General features: G+C 42.6%; 1 protein-coding gene across 2 annotated transcripts in view; it reads left to right on the forward strand.

The window, feature by feature from the left end:
• The window catches only part of TRABD2A (TraB domain containing 2A), an 83911-nt gene that overhangs the window by 41094 nt on the left and 17317 nt on the right, over positions 1-25500 (forward strand). Inside the window, exons 3-4 of one of the 2 annotated variants that reach the window (XM_072359985.1) lie at positions 16161-16307; positions 18446-18620. In XM_072359985.1, coding sequence (XP_072216086.1) covers positions 16161-16307; positions 18446-18620 — 322 coding nt within the window. The remainder of the gene's footprint in view (positions 1-16160; positions 16308-18445; positions 18621-25500) is intronic. The other variant, XM_072359986.1, reaches the window with a different exon arrangement.

The raw sequence follows: 25500 nt of genomic DNA on the forward strand, positions 1-25500 counted from the left end.
GAAGATGTACAATGGAATTGTACTGGAGGCTGCTAGGTATCAGGGTTCTGAGTTCGGTGCCAAGTGTTCATGTTGACCATACAGGGGACATACCAAGGGAGTCACTGGTCTCCTTTGGATCTGAGCAGAGCACTGGTACTGTTAGGAGAATCTGATACATCAGCACTGCAGCTTAAATTTGAATTTGATACTGAAACACAGTCACTGATTGCCATTGAGTCTGGGAGGTATGAACAGTTATAAAAAGCAAATGTGGTGGCAGTTAGCATACAAAGTCAAGTACTGAACATGCGGCAGTCAGGAATGAGCCTTACTCTTCTGCTCCGAGCAGTGTTGACTTGAGTGATTGCTACTGGTGGGCTTGGAGACCTGACCAAGACAGTCATCAACTTCATAACTGAGGGTTGTTTGAGCAATCATGCAACTACATTAAATACTGTCAGGTCACACCCTAATCAGGAGAGGAAAAGTTTTGAGAGCCTTCTCATTGGTGAAAGATGGGGATTTAAGCAGAGCTCGGGGTTGCACTGTTGGGTGAGGGGTTTTAGCCAGTGTATCAGAACCATCTCAGTTTACTGGTATATTTCAAAATCCTGCTTCTGAGTGCAAGGTGGAAGATACAAACTACAAAGGGAGATGCTACCAGGGGTGTTGCACTTAAATTGCAGTGCTGATCAGTTGGAAGATGGTATTCTGGTTAGGACAACATTTTTTGGACAATTATGGGAGTCTCAGTTATAGAGGACTAAAGTATTCTCTCACTTGATTTTTTATTTATTTATTTTTCTTTTGACAGGGACTTTTTTTTTTTTTTTTTTTTTTTTTTGCATTAAAATCCAAAAGGTTTGTGTACTGTTATAATATCATTTGAGTTGGAAGGGACCATTAAAAACCAACTAGTCCAGTTCCCCTGTAATGAACAGGGACACCTACAGTTGGATCTGGTGCTCAGTGCATCATCCAGCCTGACCTTGAGTGTCTCCAGGGACAGGGCATCCATCACCTCTCTGGGCAACCTGTGCCAGTGCCTCACTACCATTATCATAAAAAGCTTAATTCTTATGTCCAATCAAAGTCACCCCTCTTTGAGTTTGAAACCATTTCCCCTTGTCCTTTCACAATAGACCCTGTAAAAGAGTTTGTCCTCTTCCTTCTTAGAGCGCCCCTTTAGGTACTGAAATGTTGCTACTGGGTCTTCTCAGAGCCTTCTCTTCTCCAGGCTGAACAGCCCCAGCTCTCTCAGCCTGTCCTCATAGGAAAGCTGTCCCATCTCTTGGATCATATCTGCAACCTTCTACTGGATACACTCCAGCAGGTCTATGTCTCTCCTGTACTGGGGACTCCACATCTGGATGCAGTACTCCATGTGAGGCCTCACCTGTGCAGAGCAGGGGATTGCATCCCTTGTCCTGCTGGCCACATGGCTTTAATGGCTGTGAGTTCACATTGCTGGCTCATGTCCAGCTTGCTTCCCCCAGTACCCTCAGGTCCTTTTCAGTAGTGTTGTGCTCTATCCTTACATCTCCCAGCTTGATCTGTGGATAGCTTCTCTTCTGTGTAGAGCACAGTTCAAGGTTCAAAACCTTCTGAATGTTTTCATAGAATCATAGAATCATAGAATTACTCAGGTTGGAAAAGACCTTGAAGATCATCAAGTCCAACCGCAGCCTAACCAGTAGCCTATCTCTTAAAAAACAACCACGAAACAACACCACAACAACATCTAGCAAAAGAATTGATAAATCTGAATAGCACCTGGAAAATCAGTTGTAAGTTCCAGATTTTGTCTTATTTAGCGGATCAGCTTTATATATCAGCATGGAATGTGATATAAAAAAATGCTACTTTTCTTGAGTGGCTGAATAATGTATTTTTGTCTGCATTTTGAGCAGTTTCACTTCCAATTAAAACATGGAATATTTCTCTGCTTGTTAGGTTTATTTCAGCAAATGTTTACTAGCAAGAGTGAACATTCTGAAACAGTCTATTTAAAGACATGTTATTGCATTTGTTACAGAGAAATAATGAACATGCATTTTTTGTAAATTTACAGTGGAACTTTTGTCACTGTGCTCTGCAGAGCTTATCAAGGTATGAAAAACTGTCATTTTAGCTGATCTGTCCAAACAAAGCCAGCTGTTAAAGGCAGAGAGGAAGGATTAGTCACTTGAGTTTGCTGTATAATTTTGAATTACGGAATTAACTGTGGAACTGGTTAGATCCTTTCTCATAAATTGATAACTTATTAGTAGGGAAAAGTGAAAGTCTGATGAATAATTTGCTTCCTGATTTTGGGTAGATTTAAAGTGAAGGCCAGACCCATGTGTTTAAATGGAGACATAATTATACCTGTAATTTGTTTGTGTTCCCACAACCCTTTGCTAGTCTCCACTGGCCTCACAGAGATCACAACACTGTCAGTGTACTAAAGTTTAAGGCCTTCTGATACTTCTGGGAATACTTAAATGTCATTCTTGCATTAATGCCAAATTGCTCAGCAGATTTTGAAGGTTTGACCCCATTTCATGGTTTGGCGTATGTATAGACTTCATAATGCTTTTCAGACAGACAGTGATTTCACTTTTTTTCGTTGTTTTTTTTTTTTTTTTTTCCTAATCTCTGACGAACAGATGTTCTTCTATGTAAAGTGCTCTAATCAATGTTTGATGTAGATTTAGTATTTGACACCAAAGTGCATTTAGTAACTAACTAAGTATGACATGTTTTGAACAGAAAGTCTCTGTTGTCCTGCTAGGTTTGTGTTTACTTGTATTTAATCATCAGTGTTGAAAAACCCAAAATTTGGTAACACTGAGAGCAACTTGTGTCTAGTATTGGTTTTGGATGAGCATTACTAGGGAAATGTCTATGAAGGCTCCTGCACCAGTGGGGTTCTTGTAGGCATTTTTTCCAAACAGAAATGTCAGTAAATCTGGAAGAATTATGGAAGAGGTATTGCTGACATTCCCCTTTCAGTTCCCTGCTCATTTTTTAGGAGGCAAAACCAAAACAGAACAAAACAATACAAGGTTGAGCTGAAGTATTAAAAAGCAAGCCAGTGCCCTTGGGAAAATGGCAATTATTGGAAAGGAAAAGAAGACTGGGGGCTAGGAATGCTTTGAAGTATGAGCAAGGACCAATCTGAATAGGGAAGCCAGATAGAGTGGATGAGCACAACAAGCCAGCACACCAGTGCATTGTGTGATGCTGGTATCTGAAGTCTCTGAGAAGGACTGGATTCAGCTATCAAGCAGGGACTGGCACTAATCCATTGGAGTCCCCATTAATACCACTTCACTATTAATGAATTTGCAGACAGTGTTGCTTCCCTCCCAGTTTGGGGATCATATATCACAGTGTAGCAACTATCAAATGTCTTGTTCTTAGTAGGCAGCTTCATCTCAAGATCCTTTTCTACTTGGAAAGAATTAAAGATAAAATCTAATCAGAAATATCAGCAGTAGAGTGTTTTTTTCTAGGATAATAAAGTGGGGAAATTGTTGTATATGCATAATAAGAGATTGTTTCTTCTGTTTCACGGATTTTGATGCAAGTTTCTCAATACCAAATTTGTTTTCTTTGTATATGAATTTGGGATTAATATTTTAATCATAGAATCACCCAGATTGGAAAAGATCTTGAAGATCATCAAGTCCAACCACAGCCTAACCAGTACCCTAACTCTAAAAACCCTCCACTAAATCATATCCCTGAGCACCACATCCAAATGGCTCTTAAACACATCCAAGGATGGCGATTCAACCACCTCCCTGGGGAGCGTATTCCAGTACTTAACTACCCTTTCTGTAAAGAAGTTCTTCCTGATATCCAACCTAAGCTTGCCCTGGCGCAACTTGAGGCCATTTTTCCTCATCCTGGCATTTGTCACTAGTGAGAAGAGACTTGCCCTACTCTCACTATTAGAACCTTTCAGGTACTGGAAGAGGGCGATAAGGTCTCCCCTCAGCCTCCTTTTCCCCAGACTAAACAGACCCAGCTTCCTTAGCCTCTCCTTGTAGGACTGATTATCCAAGCCCTTCACGAGCCTTGTTGCCCTCCTCTGCTCCAGTACCTCCATGTCTTTTTTGTATTGAGGTGCCCCAAACTGAACACAGTACTCGAGGTGAGGCCTCACCAATGCCGAGTACCGGGGCAGGATGACTTCCTGTCATCCTTTCTTGTTTATGAATACAGGCCTTCATAGGCATTTGTTTTCCAAAAATTGGAAATTAATCTCTGGGGAGTTACTGGAAAATACCTGGTTGTTCTAAAAGTGCAGCTTCCCTGTGTGTATCCAGCTTGGAGAGGAGCTGCTAGAATTTTGTTGCCTTGCTTACCTGCTTATTGTTTTCTTTCTGTCATAGCGTTATCACATAGTCTCCAAACAACTGCTGTTGTACAACATTGTTTGCTTATTATTTCCAAGACTGGATTTGGATAATGATGTTTTTGTACACCATCATGTATTTAAGATCCTCTGAGCTTTGGACAATTATCAGTGCATTGTGTATTTTTGATTTGATATTGAAGTTATGGATTTTTAGCTGACATTTTTCTTACATTTTTCCATGCATAGAAGAGTGGTTGATTTGGTACTCATTGCACTGTTAACTTTTCCACATATCTTCAGTGAAAACATTGCTCTCCCTAGCCCAGAAAAATTATCAAAGTCTTCTCTTCCAAGGTCAAAGTACAACATGCTCATGAGATAAATCTTGCTGGTCTTTGTCCTTGTATTACCAGCATGTTTCATCACACCCCAAAGCCATCGTCTGTATCATAGGCCATTTTAATTTTAACATTCTTTTGTCATCTTGATGTCTCTGTGCAGTGATGGGCTCTTGGCAGATATCACTTCTTTTCTCAGAGATCATCGAGCAAATGCTTATCCAGGACACTTACCCTGACAGTGAATGTGTTTGGCCACGTGCTAGAACTGATGTAGGGAACATGACCTGCCCTGTCCTTTCGCAAATTTATTTGACTATCTAAGACTTGAAAGAGTGAAAGAAGACCAGTTCAGCTAATTGTTGGGACTGCTGTCTATCTTATACACTGAGGTGATTAAGAATTCTCTGTACAGCTATTTTAAAAGGTGTGAGTTCAGAGATGGCTTTCCTTCATGACAAAATATGCAAATAATCTATCTGTGAAGCTTCTTGTCCATTCCTAGTGATAATGCTGGTAGATGCCTGTTACAAAGCTACTGCATTCCAGTTTGAGCTGTCATGGTTTCAGCTTCGTAAGTTAGTGGACTGCAGTTATTATTAGTAATTTAACTCAGCTTTATAAAATGTGTTTAGCAGGGGAAGGAAAACAGTCAGGCTGTTATGCAGCTGATAAACCTTGAGGCTAAAAGAGGAAATTATCATCCTTTCTTTTGGCTCTGTACACATTCTTCTTTCAAGATGATCCACTCAGGAAAACATCATGACACAGTTGATAGAATATAAATTCCCATTCTGCCTTGGGATACACTCATTTTTTCATGTGACTTACTCTAAGGAGCATTGTTTAGAACTGGTTCAGGTCTGTGTGGAATTTTTCTCAATGGTTCTTCTTGGAAAGCTTTTGTTCTGAGAACCTTCAATCTCTAATCTGCCTGAAGCCAGCTGGGGAAAGTTTTAGTAATTCTTGTTTGAACTTTTTTTGGGCATCTACCTCTAATATAAACTGTGTTTTTCACCCGTGCGCCTTGAAAAGGTCACACTGCTCTGCAGTTCTTCATTTGGAAGCCAAATGCTTCTCTTGAAGGTGCTCTTGAGTTACTTTTAACATAAACACTGGTTTGAAGATCTTATTCTGTTTGGAATGGCAGCTACAGTCCCCAGACCTAATTGTTCTGTTGAGTGGAAAAAACGTTTTATCAATGCTGAGTGTTTTATAAAGAACACACATTTCCCAGCTGGCAGAACTTCAAGAAAATCCAAAATATCTCGTTGCATGGTTACCAGAAGGCATACAATTAATGCCTGGGCTTATTCCTCACATTGTAAGCATAGATTGTTTACTTTGTTAGCTTTATAGTCTTGATTTGCTCATGTACATATGAATTGCAGAAGCAATTTACATCTGCTTAATAGAAACAGGGAAAAGCACTCAAGTCACTGTAAAATTTCTTTTCTAAATTATTCTGTTGTTACCTCTAGAAAAGATGCACAAAAGAGCAACAATAGCAGTTTCAGACTAAAGTGTGCTGCATTTCTAAGACATGTTATTGTTCTAGCAAACTTTCAAATGGTTGTCAGGTTTGTTGCTGTCCTTATCTGCATGTGACCAGAGCTAGAGTGGAGAAGTGATAAAATAATCCATGCAGGAGGGGAAATGCAAGAATTTTTCTTTCAATTAGCAGCACTCCAAAGATCACCTGTGCTTGAGTCGAAGAAAACTGGAGGCCAAATCCTAATCAGCAATATCAAATTTATTAAATTACGTGGATTGTGGTGTAGGATGATGATTTATTGCTTTGTCTGTTTGCTTTAGTAGTTTTTTGTTTTGTTTTGTTTTGTTTATTATTTTGTTGTTTGTTTGTTTTTTTCCAGATAGGGTAGGAAATTCTGTCTCGTGCTTTAATTAAGACCAGAGAAAGAAATGTAAACTGATAGTGGGGCAATACATTGGTTGCTCTTCAGTGAAGTTTGTTTTGTTGGCTGCACCATTTTTGGTTTTGCTTCTACTGATTTTAAGGGTACCATGGAAAAGAAGGAAGAAGAATTGAACCAAAGAAACACCTACTTTAGTAGAAGGGTTATTTTAGAAATAATAATAATAGTATTTGCAGGTGCCGAATTTTACTTTGTAGCCAGTCTTAGCATAAGAAACATTAGTTTCAGATTTTCCATTTTGCAACTCTGTTATTCTAACACAATGTTGAAATGGCTGTACTGCTGCCTTGTAAAATATTTAGGAGAAAGAAGACTTAGTGCTGTGATGCCGGGAGTTGGAACATGAAAGTACCATAAGAGAAATCTGAATTGCCAGGATTTTTTTATTATTATTACTATTATTATTTTATTTGTTTAATTGTTCCCAGGGCTGATGTAGACCTGAGTTTTGGAGATATGTAGCAGTGCTGACCCAGAATGGGCTAGATATTGCTAGCTGGAGAAGTGCTAAGTAGAAGACAGGTAGGAATTTTAAGTGTAAAATCTGGAAAATCTATTTTTTGCTTTCAGTTGGGCACAGGACTGTATAGAAGGTCTGTTGTCTATTTCTGATGGATACAATAAAAATGTGTTTGATGAAGATTTGATTTGTAAAGTTTTTTTACAGCAATCTTTGCAAATATTTACAGAATTATTTACAAATATAATAATAACAATGAAAGTTTTCTTTGTTCTCTAGAAACATGCAAATATGCATAATCAGTTCATTTCCAGCAGAGTGAAGAACTTGGGAGGAGAACTGGATGAACTTGATGAAATCTTGGGGCACTCCTGCAGTGCAAGGAAGAACTCCAGCAAGCACCTGGATGAAGAGTTCTTGGGGAAGTGGGGCAACAGCAGCCCCTGTGGGCTCATAGCCATGTTATTAGTTCTGTAGAGCAAGTAATGGAGGTGTTCAACTGTGAACTGCAAACTGACCTGATGGACAGCATCAGTCCTTTCCACTGTTTGTCTCATTCCACATTTGGCACATTGTGCGGTGTTAATTTCTCCCACAATCAGTAGAAACATAAAAGCCTTAAAACTGTGCAAATGACTCATACAAAAGGCTGTGAATTAATGCAGTCTGTTGCAGTTCAGATGGGTGTTGCTTTCAGCAGCAATGTAAACAGCGTTCCTCTGATTCAGCATCATCTACCACTCTTCTGCATCAGGAAGAGAATGATAAATTCATTTGGTGCTCCAGTGGTGCCTGACAAATTATTGGAAGCCCCTTGTTCCTGTAGCTCCTAGTTGGAGAGTGATTGATTTATATATTATACATTCAGGTAATAATCAAACACGTTCAGAGCTTCTTTTTGTTCAGTTCTGGTAAATGTTCTGCAAGATCCTAGCACTAGGAGTTGTCAGTGTGAATTTGTTGCCAATAGACCAAAGACTAAGTTATTCAATGGCATTAATTCTGCCACCATCTGAATTGTCTGACTTGAAGCGAACTGAGTATCTGAGAGTCTTGGGTGCTAGGGAAGAGGTGCTCCCCTCTCCTTGCTGTGCTGTCTTTTGTGTGCAAGTACCATACATGAAATCAAGTCTGTGGGAAACTTTAAGCTCACAGGTAATACAGAGTAGTTTCTTTTTCTGTGTGTTTCAGTGACTTGAACTGCTCATCTCTTTTTCTTTAGGTGAGCTCTCAGTTCATTTCTCTTTTCTGATCACCTTAATCCAATGTTTCTCATAAAAATAGTCTTGATTTGGAAAGATATTCCTTTTTATCTCCAAAAAAGATTTTTGCAGAGGTGAAAAGATTGACCTCATCTGGTGCAATAACTCTGAAAGTGACTTAGGTGCCTCTGAAGGCTACTGGTAACAGAATAAATCTTCCCTCCGTATTCTCAGTCCTTACCAAAATTGAACTTCTGCCTGTGTGTGCAGAATGGTGTTCGCATGGTTCCTTGTGACATGTGTCTTGAGGTTTCCAGAGTCTGAGGCACAGGCACAAGACATCTAAGAATCTGCGTCACACTGGAGCAAGGAATCTTACTTTCAGCACTCAGCCTGCTGGACCATTAACATAACAAAGGAGGATTATTGACTTTCATAGTCACGGTGCCTTTGATTTGAAGCTGTCTTTGATTTGGGGCAGTAGGGTTCATTGGCCCGGAGGGGCAGTGGTTTCCTCCAGGTGAAGAGCAAGGAGAGAAGCACGCTTTTGAGAAGAAGGAGGAAAGAAAAAGAACTAGTTGAAGAGGGTGAATGGAAGCTGTAATAGATGCAGTTAGTCACTAGGAAGTACCCAAAAGCAACCCATGATTCCATAAGACAATTAAAAGCAAATTGTCCGGGTGAGCGATCGGAGGGCAAGGAAGATGCTCTCCAGACTATAATTCAAGGAGCTGAATGGCCTCAAAAACTGAGAGCAGAGAGGAAAGAAAAAAAACAGAAGATGAGGCAAATGATGGAACAGATGTGAACGCTTTTGTTGGCAAGACTTGGAGGCTAGCGGGATGGCGATAGGCTAATTTGAGGCACATAATGCCAGGGTCCTTTCATATGCAGAGCAGCACTTTGATCCAGTGTGGATGAAAGTGCTGAAAAGTGGAGAGGATGGCAGGGGGTCTTTTGTCTTTGACAAAAAAGGCATCTGCTGGGCTCTAACCTCCTTTTTTTCTACCCCCTTAGCCTAGTAGGCCACTCCAACAATGCTAGCAAAGGGGACAAGTGTCTCCTGACAGCTGAAGAAATCTCCAGGAGGAGAATGAGGCTTGCTGCAAGATGTATACCAGAGAGCTTAATCGATTTTTTCCACAGTACAAAAAAGGAGAGGGCTGGGGGAAGACAGAGGGATCACAGTAGAAATGGGAGGTGGGAGGAGAAAAAAATCCCTTTATAATAAACTTGTTACTTTTGTTCTTCAAATACATCTTTTCAGGAGATGCTTTGATGCCAGTATGAATACAGTTAATGGAGCAGGGTATGGTAATGTTGCAGGGGGGGTGGGGGTGGGGAGTGTGAATTAAGGAAGAGTAGCTTGCAGGGAGGAAAAATGTTGGGTGATTTCTGTAGATTCCAAAACAGGGAAGATTTTTGAATTAATAGAGCACAGTGCAAGAGACTGTTGGAAGACAGACAGCGCAACTTTTGGTTTCAATTTCTAGGCAAAGCTGAAAAGAATTTCTTCAACCTTTTCTTCTTTTCCTGTTGCTATCTTGACTTCTTGGACTGATTAGAAATGAAGGAATTCCAGAGCTAAACTGAGATTCAGGAAGACAAGTTGCATTTGTGCCAAGTAAATTCAGTAGTTGCAGATCAGCTGCTGATTTGTTCTGTTGACTGTCTTTCAGCTTTTTACCTCTGGTAAACAAAACTGGGATCCAGTCCCAAAAGTCTGATGACTGTGGTTTTCATTAAGTTTTGCTCTGTACCTAGTCTTATGTTTTCTTTCAGAAATAATGACAGATAAGAGCTATCAACATCTGAGCAAGACCCACCTTAGCAAATTAAATCCCTTAAGAACTGAAGGTTTAAAGATCTTCTTTCCTTTGAGATCCTGACAGTGTTTATCCACTACTGTTTACCAGAGATAACCTTCTCCCTGGGGCATGGCTTTAAGCAAGACCTAGTGCTGCTAACAACTCTCTCTTTACCCCAACAGCCCTCTTTCTGCCTGGGAGTCACTCTTCCTCCAGGAAGATGTATGTGACGCAGAAATGAAAAGAAGCTATGACATACCTTTGAGAGGCTCTGCATACACTGATGCCAAGTTGTAATCCCACGTAGTTGTTCAGTGGGTGATCCCCCTTCAGCAAATGCCATCATCCAATTCAGACCAGCTGATGAGAATATTTTTGGCAAAGGCATCTCCTAAAGAGGCAAGGTGTTCTCCCAGGCAACAAACAGGACCCAAGGAAATGGCTGCAAGTTGTACCAGAAGAGGTTTAGATTAGACATAAGAAAGAATTTTTTCTCTCAGAGAGTGGTCAGGCACTGGAATGGCTGCCCAGGGAGGTGGTGGAGTTGCCATCCCTGGCAATGTTCAGGAGGCATCTGGATGAGGAGCTACAAGATATAGTTTGGTGGTTTGTTGTAGCTACGGTAATGGGAGGACAATTGGACTGGATGAACTCGTAGGTCCTTTCTAACCTTGTGATTCTATGATTCTGACCTCCAACTATGCAAAGCCTGATGACATGAGTTACTGTAGCTCATTAGGGAGGACTAATCATCAAGGCAATTGATGCTTTTTTGATTAATGACCATTTGTCATATCTTGACTTTTCTGCATCCCAGTTTTCAAACTGTGATTAAGAATGGTGTTGTGGGATGCTGCTGCTGCTGCCAGCAAAGGAGCTGAGATGACCTCTGTCACATGTCAAGGTGGAAGTCCCCTCCACGAGGTGGTGGTTGTTTAACTTCACTCCCAGGTGCACAGTGATGGGATGCCAGACAAAAGCCAAAGGAGTAAAGATATATCTTACTGGGAAATAGGACCTGGCAGTCCCCACACCAAGGAAGAGAAGCACCAGGCAAGCTGACTAGGAGTGCTGTGGGGTCTAGGGCAACTTGCTGTGTCCCCCAGGTGGTTGTGATAAGGGCTATGTGCAGGAATCTCAGCCAGTGACCCTGGACACTTCATTTGTTCTCTGATGTGAAACATGAAACACCTCATTAAGAAAAGCCTTCCCTGTCTGGGCAAGCAAGTCCTTCAGCTGCTACGATCTTAAGATTTCTATGTGTCCAGTATGAAGTTTTCCATCTGCACACCAGAAAAAAGTACCCTTTATGTAGTCCAAAGATCTGTCAAGGTTTTTGTCATACCAGCAGTAAGGTCTGCAAATTTAAAAGTAGTGGGAGTGAGTTGTTGCTATTCCTGTGCAAACGTGTGTAGTAATCCTTCATATCTGCAGGTAGTCATTCCAGTTTTAAACTGTGCCTTTAAGGCAGATCTGTTCAGCCATCTGCAGTTTACTGTGTGCAGGTTTTTTATTGCTGGTGAGTGGGCATGAGGAAGAAAGATGCCTGTGTGAAATGACCTTACAGGCCGGGTGGGTGAGATTGTGCAGAGGAGGGACTGAGTCTGTGTCCCCTAAAACATGAAATGAGGCTGTAAGGAAGGGGTGTGCAGGGAGCAGACAGTCAGCCCAGAGAAAGCAAAAGCAGGAGTGCAGTCTGTGAGAGCACAGCAGAGAGGAAGGTTTGCTTTTTTCGTGTCTTATCCAGTGGGTTACTGTTTTCTCCAAAGAAGATGACTACCCTCTGCTGGTATTTGGATTAATAAACAACCTGTAAAGATTGCAAAGCCTCTCTGATGTGCATTGAGGAAGAGCTACCTGAGCAGCACATGAACCCTTTACAAGTCTTATTGCCACTCTGTGGACAGGAACCATCAGTTAACTGTTTGAAAGACTGCAGAGTCTAGTAAGGACCATATTGCTGAATGGTAAATAATCCCAATGGTTGCTTCTATAGTAATCCAAGTAACCTACATAATAAGCCATCCTCATGGAAATGTTTTTGGCTGTACTGGTTGTACATAGGAGCTTTTCCTCACGTGACCTCACAGTCTTGGCTGTAGAAGCCTTACATTTTCAGCAGATTTGGCTACTGTCTCAGTGAATCTCATCTGGTCATTAGCATCCATTAGAGCTTCTCTGCGTGGGAACTGAAGCCAAACAAATGGAAAACAGTGCCTTCAGAGTATAATAAACTCTAGCCTCCATGAAAACTTATGTCCTGAAATGAAGTGATTTCCATTTGTTTTCGTTTAATTTACTTCCAAATAATGCAAACGTCCTTTGCAGTATCACCACTGGTTAGTTGTTATGACTTTCCTTAGTGTCCACTTTAAGATAGTATTTTAATGAGGTGCAGTTTGCGCCGGCAGAATGAGTTCTCACCCTTTTTAAAAATGCAAGATGGGAGTGAACATTTCTGTTCATGAGAACGCTTCTGGAATTAACATTAAATTTCGTTTTACATATTTGGCACAACACATGGTGATTTGGAGCCATGAGGGCGTGATTATCTCCAGTGTGGACAGTATGATTTCAAGTTCTATGTACTTCTCTGGCTTGCAATAGGGAGGAAGAAATGGTGCCCATTCATTCCTACATCTACCCTGTCTGTCCTTGAAAATCAAGGCTTTGTTCACACACTCTGAGTACACAAAGAGTGCGTTCACTTATGTGTGAATTTCATGTTGGCACATACCTCCAGTTCCATATTGCTTTGGATGGTGTTTGAAGCCAGTCTCCAGGACGAGTGAATTCCACAGAGTCATCATCATGTTGAACAGTATCATCTGAGCTTGGAAAATAACCCACCCAAGAATAATTCCTAATTGCATTTGAAGACCTCATCAGACATCCCTCAGCTGACTTGCTCTAGAAATAAGTGATTATAAGCTAGTAGGTAACATGAAAGCTTGTTGCTTTATTCTGCCTTTCAAGCACTGATGAACTGTGTGAGTGCTTGTGGCAAGAGGCATCAGCATGGCAGCACTCTGGGTCAGGCCCTGAGGCCACCACTAAGTGGCACTGACACAACAACATCTGGAGATGACTCCTGTCATCCATCCCCTAAGGGTAGGGCAAAACTCTGGTGGTTGTTCTGGTGCCTGCCCTGCTTGAGGCATAGGGAGTGAGAGCATTCATTTTCCTGGAATGCAGCTCAGTGAGGAGAGAGCATCACCCAGGGGCTGCTGTTCCCAAGCTGCACCGGTGGGTAAGATGGTGGCCTATGGTGCTAACAGCCACCCTGATGGTTTCTGGGATGGGAGACTGGGAGGATGTACCAAGTGACAAGGCGAAAAGTTCTTTGTGGACAAGGAAGAAGGGATGAACAAGAGCAAGCTGTGCTTATCAGAGGTGTGGACCTTATTCTCACCAACAAGGTAGGACTCGTTAAGGAAGTAAAAGTCGGGGGTAGCTTGGGTTGTAGTGACCATGAGATGGTGGAGTTCGAGATCCTGAGTGGAGAAAGCAAAACAAAAAGTAGGATTGCTACCCTGGACTTCAGGAGAGCCAACTTTGATCTCCTCCGGGACCTACTTGGGGCTATCCCATGGGCCAGGGTGCTAGAAGGCAAGGGGGCCTGTGAGAGCTGGTTAGCATTCAAACGGCTCCTCTTCCAGGCTCAGGATCGGTGCGTCCCTGTAACTAAGAAGTCGGGAAAAGGTGCCAGGAGACCTGCGTGGATGAGTAAGGAACTCATGTGCAAGCTCCACAGAAAGAAGAAAGTACACGATATGTGGAAAAAGGGTCTGGCCACGTGGGAACAATATAAGAATGTAGTCAGGGACTGCAGAGATGCGACCAGGAAGGCTAAAGCCCACCTGGAGCTGAATCTAGCTAAGGAGATAAAGGATAACAAAAAAGGCTTTTTTAAGTACGTTAACAGCAAAAGGAAGGCTAGGGAGAATGTGGGCCCCATACTAAGTGAAGGGGGTGTTCTGGTAATGGGGGATGCTGAGAAGGCGGAAATACTGAACTCCTTCTTTGCCTCTGTCTTTAGTGAAAGGGCTCTCCCCCAGGAATCCCAGACCCTGGTGGTTGATGAGAGAATCTGGGGAATGGGAGATTTCCCTTTAGTCAGGGAGGAGGTGGTCCATGAGTACTTAGGAAACATTAATGTCCATAAATCCATGGGACCTGATGGGGTGCACCCGCGGGTGCTGAGAGAGCTGGCGGAGGTTATTGCTAAGCAGCTCTCTGTAATTTTTCAGAGGTCTTGGAGAACTGGGGAGGTGCCTGAAGACTGGAGGATGGCCAATGTCACCCCGGTCTACAAAAAGGGCAAGAAGGATGACCCAGGTAATTATAGGCCAGTCAGCCTCACCTCTGTCCCAGGGAAGGTGATGGAACAGCTTGTGCTGGATGCCATCTCCAGGCAACTGGGAGTAAAGGAGGTTATCAGGAGTACTCAGCATGGGTTCACCAAGGGGAGGTCGTGCTCGACCAACCTGGTGGCCTTTTATGAAGATGTCACTAGCTGGGTGGACGGGGGGAGAGCGGTAGATGTAGTCTACCTTGATTTCAGTAAGGCTTTTGATACGGTCCCCCATGACATCCTTATAACAAAGCTGATGAAGTATGGGATAGATGAGTGGACGGTGAAGTGGATCGAGAATTGACTGACTGGCAGAATGCAGAGGGTTGTCGTTGGCGGTGCGCTGTCCGGCTGGAGGCCTGTGACTAGCGGTTTCCCCCATGGGTCTGTACTGGGTCCAGTCTTGTTCAACATCTTCATCAACAACCTTGATGAGGGGATAGTGACCACCCTCAGCAAGTTTGCTGATGACACGAAGTTGGGAGGGTTGTCTGGCACGCCTGAAGGCTGTGCTGCCATTCAGCAAGACGTGGACAGGCTGGAGAGCTGGGCAGTAAGAAACCGGATGAGGTTTAACAAAAGCAAGTGTAGAGTCTTGCACCTAGGTAGAAATAATTGCATACACCAGTACAGGTTGGGGGAAGACCTGCTGTAGAGGAGCTCTGCTGAGAGGGACCGGGGCGTCCTGGTGGATGACAGGCTGGCCATGAGCCAGCAGTGTGCCCTTGTAGCCAAAAAGACCAATGGCATTCTGGGGTGCATTAAAAAGAGAGTGGCCAGCAGGTCGAGGGAGGTGATCCTCCCCCTCTACTCTGCCCTGGTGAGGCCTCATCTGGAACACTGTGTCCAGTTCTGGGCTCCCCAGTACAAAAAAGACAGGGATCTCTTGGAAGGAGTCCAGCGGAGGGCCACAAAGATGGTGAAGGGCCCGGAGCATCTCCCCTATGAGGAGAGACTTAGGGAACTGGGTCTGTTTAGCCTTGAGAAAAGAAGGCTGAGAGGGGACTTGATCCATGTTTATAAATACCTGAAGTGTGGGAGCCATAGTGGTGAGGCTGGTCTCTTTTCAATAGTGCGTGGGGACAGGACTAGGGGAAATGGGCTGAAACTTCAGCATAGGAAGTTCCGTATGAATGTGCGCAAGAACTTCTTTACAGTGAGGGTGATAGAGCACTGGAACAGGCTGCCCAGGGAGGTGGTGGAGTCTCCTTCTCTGGAGATATTCAAGACCCGCCTGGACGCCTACCTGTGCGACATGGTGTAGGGAGCCTGCTTTGACAGGGGGGTTGGACTCGATGATCTCTAGAGGTCCCTTCCAACCCCTACAATTCTGTGATTCTGTGATTCTGTGTGGGGATATGAGCCAGTTTGGCCTAGGGCTCTGTATAGGCAAGCGTACTGTTGTCTAGGGGTGCAAGAGTGCCTCTCCTTCTAAGGACTGGAGAAATAAAGAAGACCCTCCCACCCCAGTCTGCACTTTTCTATCTTTTTGTATCTGCCTGTAATCACACTACATGGAATTATGTGCTGTTTTCCTGTGCTTAGGTCTGTGGAACCTGATGAGCAAATACATGGACAAGGCCTGGGTTGGTGAAATGTAGATTAGGGTTCTTAGAGTGGGAGCAGTTTTGGCAAGTTCTTAGAGGTCAGCTGTGTGTCTGTGACCACCTCAAGGAGCCAGACAAGAACTCACAAGGAACTCTGTCTTTTCCTCCCTCTCCCCTCCCCCAGGTGATCTTTGCTTTGAATCAGACTCTCTTGCAGCAGGAGAGCCTCCGAGCAGGCAGTTTCCAGATCCCCTATACGACAGAAGATCTTATCAAGCATTACAGCTGTGGAGACCTCAGCTCCATCATCTTCAACCATGACACTTCTCAAGTGAGTCTTGCCACCACAGCCCTTGTACTTCGCACAAGTCCCAGTAGCGCTAACTCTTATCTCACGCTTGTCTCCCCAGAGGCAGGGGCTAAAGACACCTGGCTGGCTCTCTAGTGTGTCTGCTTCCTGCATCTCCTCCTTCAGGAGCCTGCACTAGCTTACCACCATCTTAACGCACACAAGCAGTGAAGGCACACCTGGCTTTGTGTGCATTTCATTTGGATGAATGTCATGTTTGCTTTAGCATCAAAGCTCTGTGAGTTAATCCTTTATTTTCCTAGGTATCCTTTGGGACTGTGCTAACTTGAGTAGGAACAAATGTAGCACCTGCGGAGAGCAGAAGCAGACTCTTTTGTGCAAACAGTGATAGAGAATTGATCTCTTGACTTTGACACTTTCATAAGGCTGGGCATGTTGCAAGTTTTCAGTTTTTCTTGTATGATTATGTATTATAGACAAGGCCCAAAGAAGATAAATAGAATGAAACTAAGATAGATCTAGACTGAATGTCAAGGAAAAGAAAAATTCAGAGGCCTCACAGACTTCATTTATGGAAATGGTTTCCCAAGCAGCATAGTGGAATGCAATGCTCTGATCTCTAAACTACAAGAAATTGCCCAGTAGGGACCAATTTGGCCTGTTGAGGCTGTTAGATTAGCTAGGCTCGGTCTGAGACATCAGGCCTTTATTCATTTGTGTGTGGTACTGCCTGGCAATTCATGCACTTCAGGAAAAATGTTGCTCTAGCCTGGTAGTGCTGACAAGTGTCAGTTGGCATCTGAGCTCTCCCTGCTGAGTATCTGTTTTCCTATGGGCTTTTGATATGTAATGGTGCAGTGCTACAGAGCTGGAAATACCATCATACTAACCCTTGTTTCTCTTGGCACCGCACTTTGCACGCGTGTTTTACCTTCCTGTCCTGTACACCATTCAACCTGCCAGTGCTGGCAGCCTGGTCATTAATAATGCTTAACACTTCACAGTGCATTTCATTCATAAATTTGAAAGGGCTTCTCAAAGGAGGTTAGCGCTGTAGCAACATATGGATGCTACATCACTATTCTGCTGGAGTGTCACGGACTGCAGACAGCTGGCTTTGCCTTCAGGGTCTTGGAGAGGACAGCTCTTGCCAAGACATGCATGTCTCTGAAGAAGCAAATGCCCTTTACTTATAGAAGAGGTCTCCCCACAGGGCAGTTGATTTGAATAGTAATAGCCTGAAATTCCACCAGCTTACACTTTTAATGAGAACTCTGTCATCTGTGTATGACCCTGTGCTTGACCAGTAGATTTCCTATTGTGGATTAAACACCCTTTTGCAGCAGGTGGTGATACACTATGAGTCAGAGCCTCTGTAGGTGCTGCATCTTTTCAAAGGAAAGTACCTGGCTTATAGTGGCTCTTTTTCTCCAGGAACTCTCTCTTGCAGACCCTTTTCTTAGCAGTCTCTGTAATTGCAATGTCCAAAACTACTTATGGAAGGTTCCACAATGGCTGCAACTCAGAACCTGCAGTTCTCTTCACTTGCAAGACTTTGCAGCTACAGCTGTCCTGGGAGCCCCAGGAGATAGACGCAGCATTTGAAAGGATACCTTGAGGACAGGAAAACTAGAGCTGGTTAAATTGTCTTTTTTGACAAAATCTGGACCTCCTTCCTTTGGAAAATTTTGGGATCTTTATGTTAACTACTTAAGAGTGCGCATGTATTTTTTGACAGCCCCAAGGGTCTGAAGCCAGTCAGAGTCTCCCAGAAGAGTATAATTATAATTGTGTCATACCCATGGTAATTTCAGGAAGAGTTATGTAGCTAAAGATAGTCAGGGGCAAATACTTTCTTCATCCAAACAATCAGGATTTGTGATCAGTGTTGTGGAAAACTGAGAGTATTTATTCAGTTTGCATAAAGTAATGATAGTAGTCTGGCTGTCTTATGATATGATGTGTTGAGAGAAATGGTGCTATGCATCACTGTAAGTCTGTAGAGTCACTATTTTACTCTCTTTGTGTTTTGCTGTATAGGTTGTGAGTTGAAAATCAAGGCCATTACTACATTCAGTGATAGAGCAAAATCCTGTGTGTGCTGGCTGCCTGAAATAAATGACCGTTTTTTGAGGACTTCTTGTTTCTTCCTGTCTTAGGTCCCTAATTTCATTAATGCTACACTGCCAGCCCATGAACGTATTACTGCCCAAGAGATAGACAGCTACTTCCGTCAGGAGCTCATCTACAAGCGAAATGAGCGGATGGGAAGGAGGGTGAAGGACCTGCTGGAAGAATACCCTGACAAGAGCTTCTTTTTTGCATTTGGAGCTGGTATGTGATTGAGGTGATCTTCAACCTGATCTCATTCTTTCCAAGTCCACTAGAAGCACAAATGTTTGCCTCGGCTTAGAGAAGGATCAGTAATTTTTCTGTGGTGGACACAAGATGCAGCTCTGTTCTGAGAGTTTTGTAGTACTAGGAAAGCTTTCTCCAGTATGCAAAGAGCTTGTGCTGTGCATTGATTACAAAATTTATTACATTTTTGTTTGGTTTTTTTTATACACAGTCATTGATATTGAAACAACTGTAGTTCTTACATGAAAGCTCTTACACATAGACTCTTGCCAAGCAAGGCAGAATATCAGAAGTACAGAGAGCTGACGTAAAAGGCAGTAAGAGGTTACACCAGTGACTGAATAAACCTTTCAAGAGCCCATCCAAAAGAATAATGTGCCAAAGGGCATGAAACTAAGAGACCCTATAAGTAGAAGGAGAGAGGCATGCTTTCTCTTTCTACTGCAGAAAATTACCTCCTTCACTGGACTTTCACAGCTACAAGGGAATTTTCTCAGCAGAACATTTTCTCACCCAGGGAAAAAGTACTTCATCCAGTTCTTAGCAGCCAGCAGGAATCCATAGGCAAATGCAGTGGCATATCCAACTTGGTAATGTTAACACCCATGGTTTAGACTAACAATGTAAGACGAGTGTACACAGGATTAGTTTGCCATGACTGTCTTCCTTTTTTCTAGCTCCAAGAAAGTGAAAAAGTGATGATCCATGTCAGTTCTGATTCTAGACAGTTACTGCATTTTGTCTTCTATTAACCATATGGTCCTTGGGAGATAGAGAGAATTGAGTGTTATCTGGATCCATGTGATGTTTCTTGGTCTCAGTAGCTACTGTTTTGGTTAGGATGAAAGATCCAGACATGGTAAGGAAAACATTTACTTAAAGAATGTAAAAACATTTGTATTTGAAGTCTTGTGAGAACGTCCTCACTTGCAGCAGGGAGCTGTGATTACAAACTTTACAGGGGTCCTGTGTGTCTGGCCAGGAAAGTAATGGATGCTTATAGCATCTGTTGAGGCGTGTGTGAAGATTATAATGTAGTAGGCACAGCTTATGTAGATCTTGGTCTCTGAGTTAAGACTGGGGCTTTGCTTTGTAGTCCAGTAGATAATTTGGTTTTAATGCTTTTTCCTACTGATCTGAAATTCCTCATTAGCATGTACATCTGTCCCAAGTGTCGCCTGCATCAGCTGAAGGTAGCCAGTCCTCTGATTGCCTATTCTAGCAAAGCTAGAGTTAAGATTCACTCAGCATTCTGCTACATTACTACCTGAAGCCTTGGGCCTGTGTGAGTATGATCAGTTGCTTATGTACACGTGGCTTGCTTTCCAGCCACCAGGCATGCTTTTCCAGTATACTTCTGGATCCAGATAGGTTCACTGTCTTCCCTGGGGACTCCAGATCCACTTTGAAGCTGTCTGTAATGACAATCTGTCTTCGCTGCTAGACTGGCCTCCATCCTCATCTACTATTTTAAATGAATCTGCCTAAAAGGCAGTGTCAGCCTCCCCCTGCCCCTTTTTCATTGGGGAGTTAAACAGCTAATATGCATGGATACATGTGAGCAGGAGGTCTGTTGCAGGAATGCACTTTCAACAGGACAGTTCTTCATTATCTCCTTGTTAGTTTGCATCAGGACTTCTTCATGTTTCATCAGGACTTCTGCCAAAATAAGATAAGGAATATGACAGGATATAATGCAGGAAACAAATCAATTTCTATACAGTTCTGAGATTTTATGAGCCCTCCTTGCAAATTTGAGAGCAGGCTTTTGTTTTCTAGCAGGTTAGTGTTGTTTTTACTTATCCAGATTGCTGTGTGATAGGTGATTCTACGGAAGATTTATTTTGATGTCAGCAAATAATGAAATAAATTGTGCCAGGTTTTGAGAATGCTTGATTGTTGTGCTTATGTTCAATTACTGGAAAAGGGCTCCAAGAAAATGGTAGCATAGGACAAATTAGAATGAGTGGCAGCAGTACAAAGAAGAAGAGAAAAGAGTAAGACTGTAGGAGTAATTGTTGCATTGTGTTTTTCCCTCTTTTGGCCATCAGTAGAAAAAATATCTCCTAGCAGTGACTGATAAATTGCAGGACAGGATTGTGCTAAATAGTAGTAGGATTTCAAAGGGTGTCAGGGTAAACCAGATTTTTCAACAGCACTCTTTAAAAGAGCTATGCTTTTTGCAAGCGAAGTTCATTTTTTTCCATTAGCTAAACATCACTGAAAAAACATTTTATCATCAATTGTATCCAGACAGGGTCATGTTTTTTGGATGGCTGAGGTATTACAAATACCTCCTATTGTTGTATGAAATACTCTTGTCATTTTTATTATAAATGAGGGAAAATCAGACGGGGCTGAGTCCTTACTTTTTATTCCAGGTGGTTTAATGCATGTTAGGGATGTGTAATGCATTTTGAAAGAAAAGCTGGTACATCCTTTCAGGTCCTCATCTATTTGCATGAATACAGATGTTGATTTCTTACATGGAATTATATGTGGTAATTTGCACTGAAGTAGGTTTCGTTGTTAGCTCAATATATTTCATGTTCTTACTGGATTTCAATAGGTGATACACACTCCACCTATGTTCTGTTTAAAACACTTCACAGCCAGGGTGCACTTCTGGAACCGTTTTTGTTTGGAAGTAATCTAATTTTACACAAAAGCAAAGAAGAAAAAATAACAGATTATGCTGAATCAGTCCAAAAAACTTTGCTTTTGACCAAAATGGAAACATGCAAAGTCTCAAGTCCATTGGTGAGAATTACAAAGATGTATGTAGAGAGGGTGCTGGTAATTCCTGTGACATTCCACTAGGCTCAATAAGGATTTTGTCTTAATTGTGGACAGGCCTTTTTATACTTAGACAGTGCTTAGAGGTAACAAGCCAGACTTACTTACTGTTGCCTGTAGAACTTGAAAATAAAGTCACCTATAATTTTAACAAGCAGTCTTTCTTCTGTGTTTATTTTTAATTTCTCTGAACTTTATGTGGAGCATTCAAGATTTGAATGCTAAACCAAAGTGACTGGTGGCATTTTTTAATCCATGAACAGCCAGGTCTATAGCAGTATAGGTTTATGCTATATCCAGAAATGCAAACTGACATTGGTAGGACTGCATAGTTCCCATGTACTGCAGAGTTCTAGCACTTGTAATGATCAATTACAAGGATGCTGCCTGCTTACTAAAGCCTCGGAACAGCATAATAGTTGAGAATGGCAGGTCATCTGGTCCCACTCCCCAGAGCAGGGTCATTTACAGCAGGTTGTCTGTATATGATCAGATTCTGAGCATCTCCGGAAATGGAGACTCCACAACCTTTCTGGGCAACTTATTCTAGTATTTAACCACTTACATAGTAAAGTATTTTTTTCTTATGTTTAAGTGCAATTTTCTGTGTATCCTCTTCTGTACACTGCCTCTTGTCCTTTTATGTGCATCACTGAGATGAATCCTCCTGTTTCATCACACTGGATGTCTGCTGCCTCCCAAGGGCCCGGGTTAAAGGTGTAAGGAAGAAACTTCCTTCCCTAGTTCGACCCTCAGATTACTATCCCCTGCTGTTGTTTCAGGTAGGCAGTGATGAAATAGGAAGAACTTCCCTAAGGACTTCAGAGCCTTGGACTGACTGACCAGGGGCTCGGGAGCACAAGTCATGTTCTCCCGTATCCCTCCAGTTACAGAGAGTGATGAGGGACTGAATATGATGGGCCAACAAATTAATACACGGCTCCGAGCTTGGTGTGCCTGGCAGGGGTTTGGGTTTTTTCACCTCAGCTCAATTTACATGAGACCAGGCCTGCTGGCAACCATTGGGTATAGCTTATCCTACTGATGAAAAGGGGGTTAATTGAGAGAGCTTTAAACTAGGTATGAAGTGGGGTGGGGATAAAACAGGTCACTAGAAAGAAGCCTGTTTGTGACATGGCAGTATGTGTGGCAGGGGTGTGTGCTAGTAATATCCCACAGTCTTGTGTCTTGGTGAAGGAGGAGGATGACACACCTTTTTGTAGGAAGAACACAAGAGTTGATGTGAGGTTGGTTACTACGGAAACACCTGAGTGTGGTCAAGAGGGCATTAGGCCTTCTCCCACTCAAGAGGGGGCCCAGCTCAGGTGCTTTTACACTAGTGCACACAACATGAGTAACAAACGGGAGGGACTGGAGGCCACTGTGTGGTCAGAAAACTATGATATAGTTGCCATCATGGAAATGTGGTGGGATGACTCACACAGCTGAAGTGCTGTGATGAATGACTACCAGCTTTTAAAAAGAGACAGGCAAGGCAGAAAAGGCATCAGTGTAGCCCTCTATATTAAGAAAGAATGTGATTGTATAGAGATGGTGATGATAGGGTTGAGAGCTTATGGGTCAGAATAAAAGCGAAGGCCAATCAGACTGATGTTATCATGGGAGACTGCTATAATCCAACCAATCAGGATGAGGAGGTGGATAAGATACTTTATAGACAGTTTGGCGAGGTCTCAAGGTCTCTTCTCTTTGTTCTCATGGGGGACTTCAACTCCCCAGACATCTACTGGATTTATAATACAGTAGAAATGGAACAGTCCCAGAGTTTCCTAGAGTGTGTGGTGAGGGAGCCAACAAGGGGCAGCAAAATCCTGGACCTGCTGTTTGTTAAGAGAAGGTCTTCTGGGGAATGTAAATGTTGGAGGTTGTCTGGGACAGAGTGATCGCAAAATGATAGATTATGATAGGATTGGGTTATGATAGGGCATGATGGGATAATATCCTCTCGAGCCTTCTGCTCTACAGGCTGAACAGTCTTAGCTCTCTTAGCCTCTTTTAGCATGATAGAGTAGAACAGGACATAACAGTACAGAATGGAACAGAACAGTTGGAAGGAACATCAAATTCGAAGACATTCAAATCCCACTGCCTGACAATTTCAGGGTAAACTAAAAGTTAAAGCATACTAATGAGGGTATTGCCTAAATTCCTCTTGGGCACTGACAGACTTGGGGCATCAACCACCCTTCTAGGAGACCTGTTCCAATGTTTTTGACCACCTTCACAGTAAAGAAAATTTTCCTAATGTCTAGTCTAAGTTTCCCTTGGTGCAACTTAGTTCTTTGTTATTAAGTTACAAGGTGAAGAGAGTGATGCCTCACTTTCTATTTCCCCTCCTCATGAATTTGTAGAGAGCCATGGGGTCCCCTTTCCGTCTTCTCTGTGCTAGACAAACCAGGTGTCCTTAGCTTTTCCTCATAGAATGCTGTAATTGTTCATTGTCCTTGTGGCCCTTTACTGGACTTGCTTTGCTATCTCATCTCTCTTGCACTATGGAGCCTAGAACTGAACACAGGACCCAGATGTGTCTGTCTCTCTTGCTGAGGAGTAGGGGAGGGATAACTTTTTTCAACCTGCTGATGTTGCTGCACCTAATGCAGCTCAAGAGGTCATTGTCCTTCTTATCCACAAAGGACAAATAGCTAGCTCGAGGTCAGTTTGATGTCTCTACAGGACTTGGTTTGCTAAACTTCCTGAACCAAACTCTTTGTCCTTAATACATTTGGAAAGTATTTGCAGGATAATTTGCTCTATCGTATTCCCCAGGAAGAGGGGTGAGAGGCTTACCAGTGTACAGTTCCTTCTTGCCTTTTCTGAATACAATAGTGACATTTGCGTTCTTCCAATTTTCAGGGACCTGAGTTCCATGGGGACCTTCCCCAGTTATCACAGTCTTTTAGAGATAATCAAAAGTGATCTAGCAGTGACACTGGCAAGCTCCCACAGCTCCTGCGTGTGCATCCTATCAGGACTTGTACATGCCCAGTTTGTTTGAGTGTTTCCTAACCACATTATTATCATCCCTCCGTGTTTAACCTTCCTTGTGCAGGGCTTTCCCTCTGGTCACCTGAGATTCCTGAGGTCTGATTTTACCAGTAAAAACGGTGAATGTGGCACTGAGTATTTTGGCCTTTTCCATGCCCTTTGTTGCCTGGTCTCTTGACCTTTTCAAGTGCCATTTAAACAGTCTATGTTTTACTGCTGAGGTACTTTTAAAATCATTTCTTGTTTCCATTCTGGAAAGACACAGCTCTAGGTGGGCTGCACTTTCCTCTACATAGTCACTTTTATTCCAGGATGAGCATGGCTTGTTTTCTTCAGCTTACTTATGTTTTCTCCTAAAAATAAGAGAAAATACTGTTTTGTTTTGTTTTTTTCCTTCCTTTCTTTTTATGCAGAAGAAAAGGTTTATAGTTATCATTATTATTTGTGTGTGTGCAGGAGAAAACATTCTTAGTGGCATAAACACTGATTTTTGAGGCCTCAGGTTAAGCCAGTGTTATTACAAGCAAGCTGATTAACCAATGTCTGAATTAGCAATTTAGCAAGTTGTTTCAGACCTTTGTTGTCTTCCTCTTATCATTTGAGTCAACTGATACACTAAACTGAAGTTAACTCTCAGGTAGTTAACATGGAATCCAACAAGAAGAAACTGAATCAGAGAATAAAATCGTAGCATGTGTTGGATGGGATCTGAGAGGGCAATCTGGTCCAACTTCTGACTCTAGATGGGGGAATTCAAGAATTAAACCATATATATGAAGCTTTGCCCAAACAAATTTGGGCCCATGACTGCTTCCTTGGAGAGCCTGTTAAAGTGCATCACAGTCAAGGACTTTTCCTTAAAATTCAGTCTGAACTTCTCGTGATTCAGCTTTAAGCTCTTTGTTCCTATCATTGGTCACTAGAAAGAAGAGATCACTGCTTCCCTTTCAACTCTTATTCATGAAGAAATTGCAGGCAGCCCAGATGTCACCCCTGAGTCATCTTGAAGGATTTGTGCATTGTTGTATTAGAGCAGTTGCCTCTGGACAAGGAA

Source organism: Excalfactoria chinensis, chromosome Z (genome assembly GCF_039878825.1).
Source record: "Excalfactoria chinensis isolate bCotChi1 chromosome Z, bCotChi1.hap2, whole genome shotgun sequence".
Classification (NCBI taxonomy): domain Eukaryota; kingdom Metazoa; phylum Chordata; class Aves; order Galliformes; family Phasianidae; genus Excalfactoria; species Excalfactoria chinensis.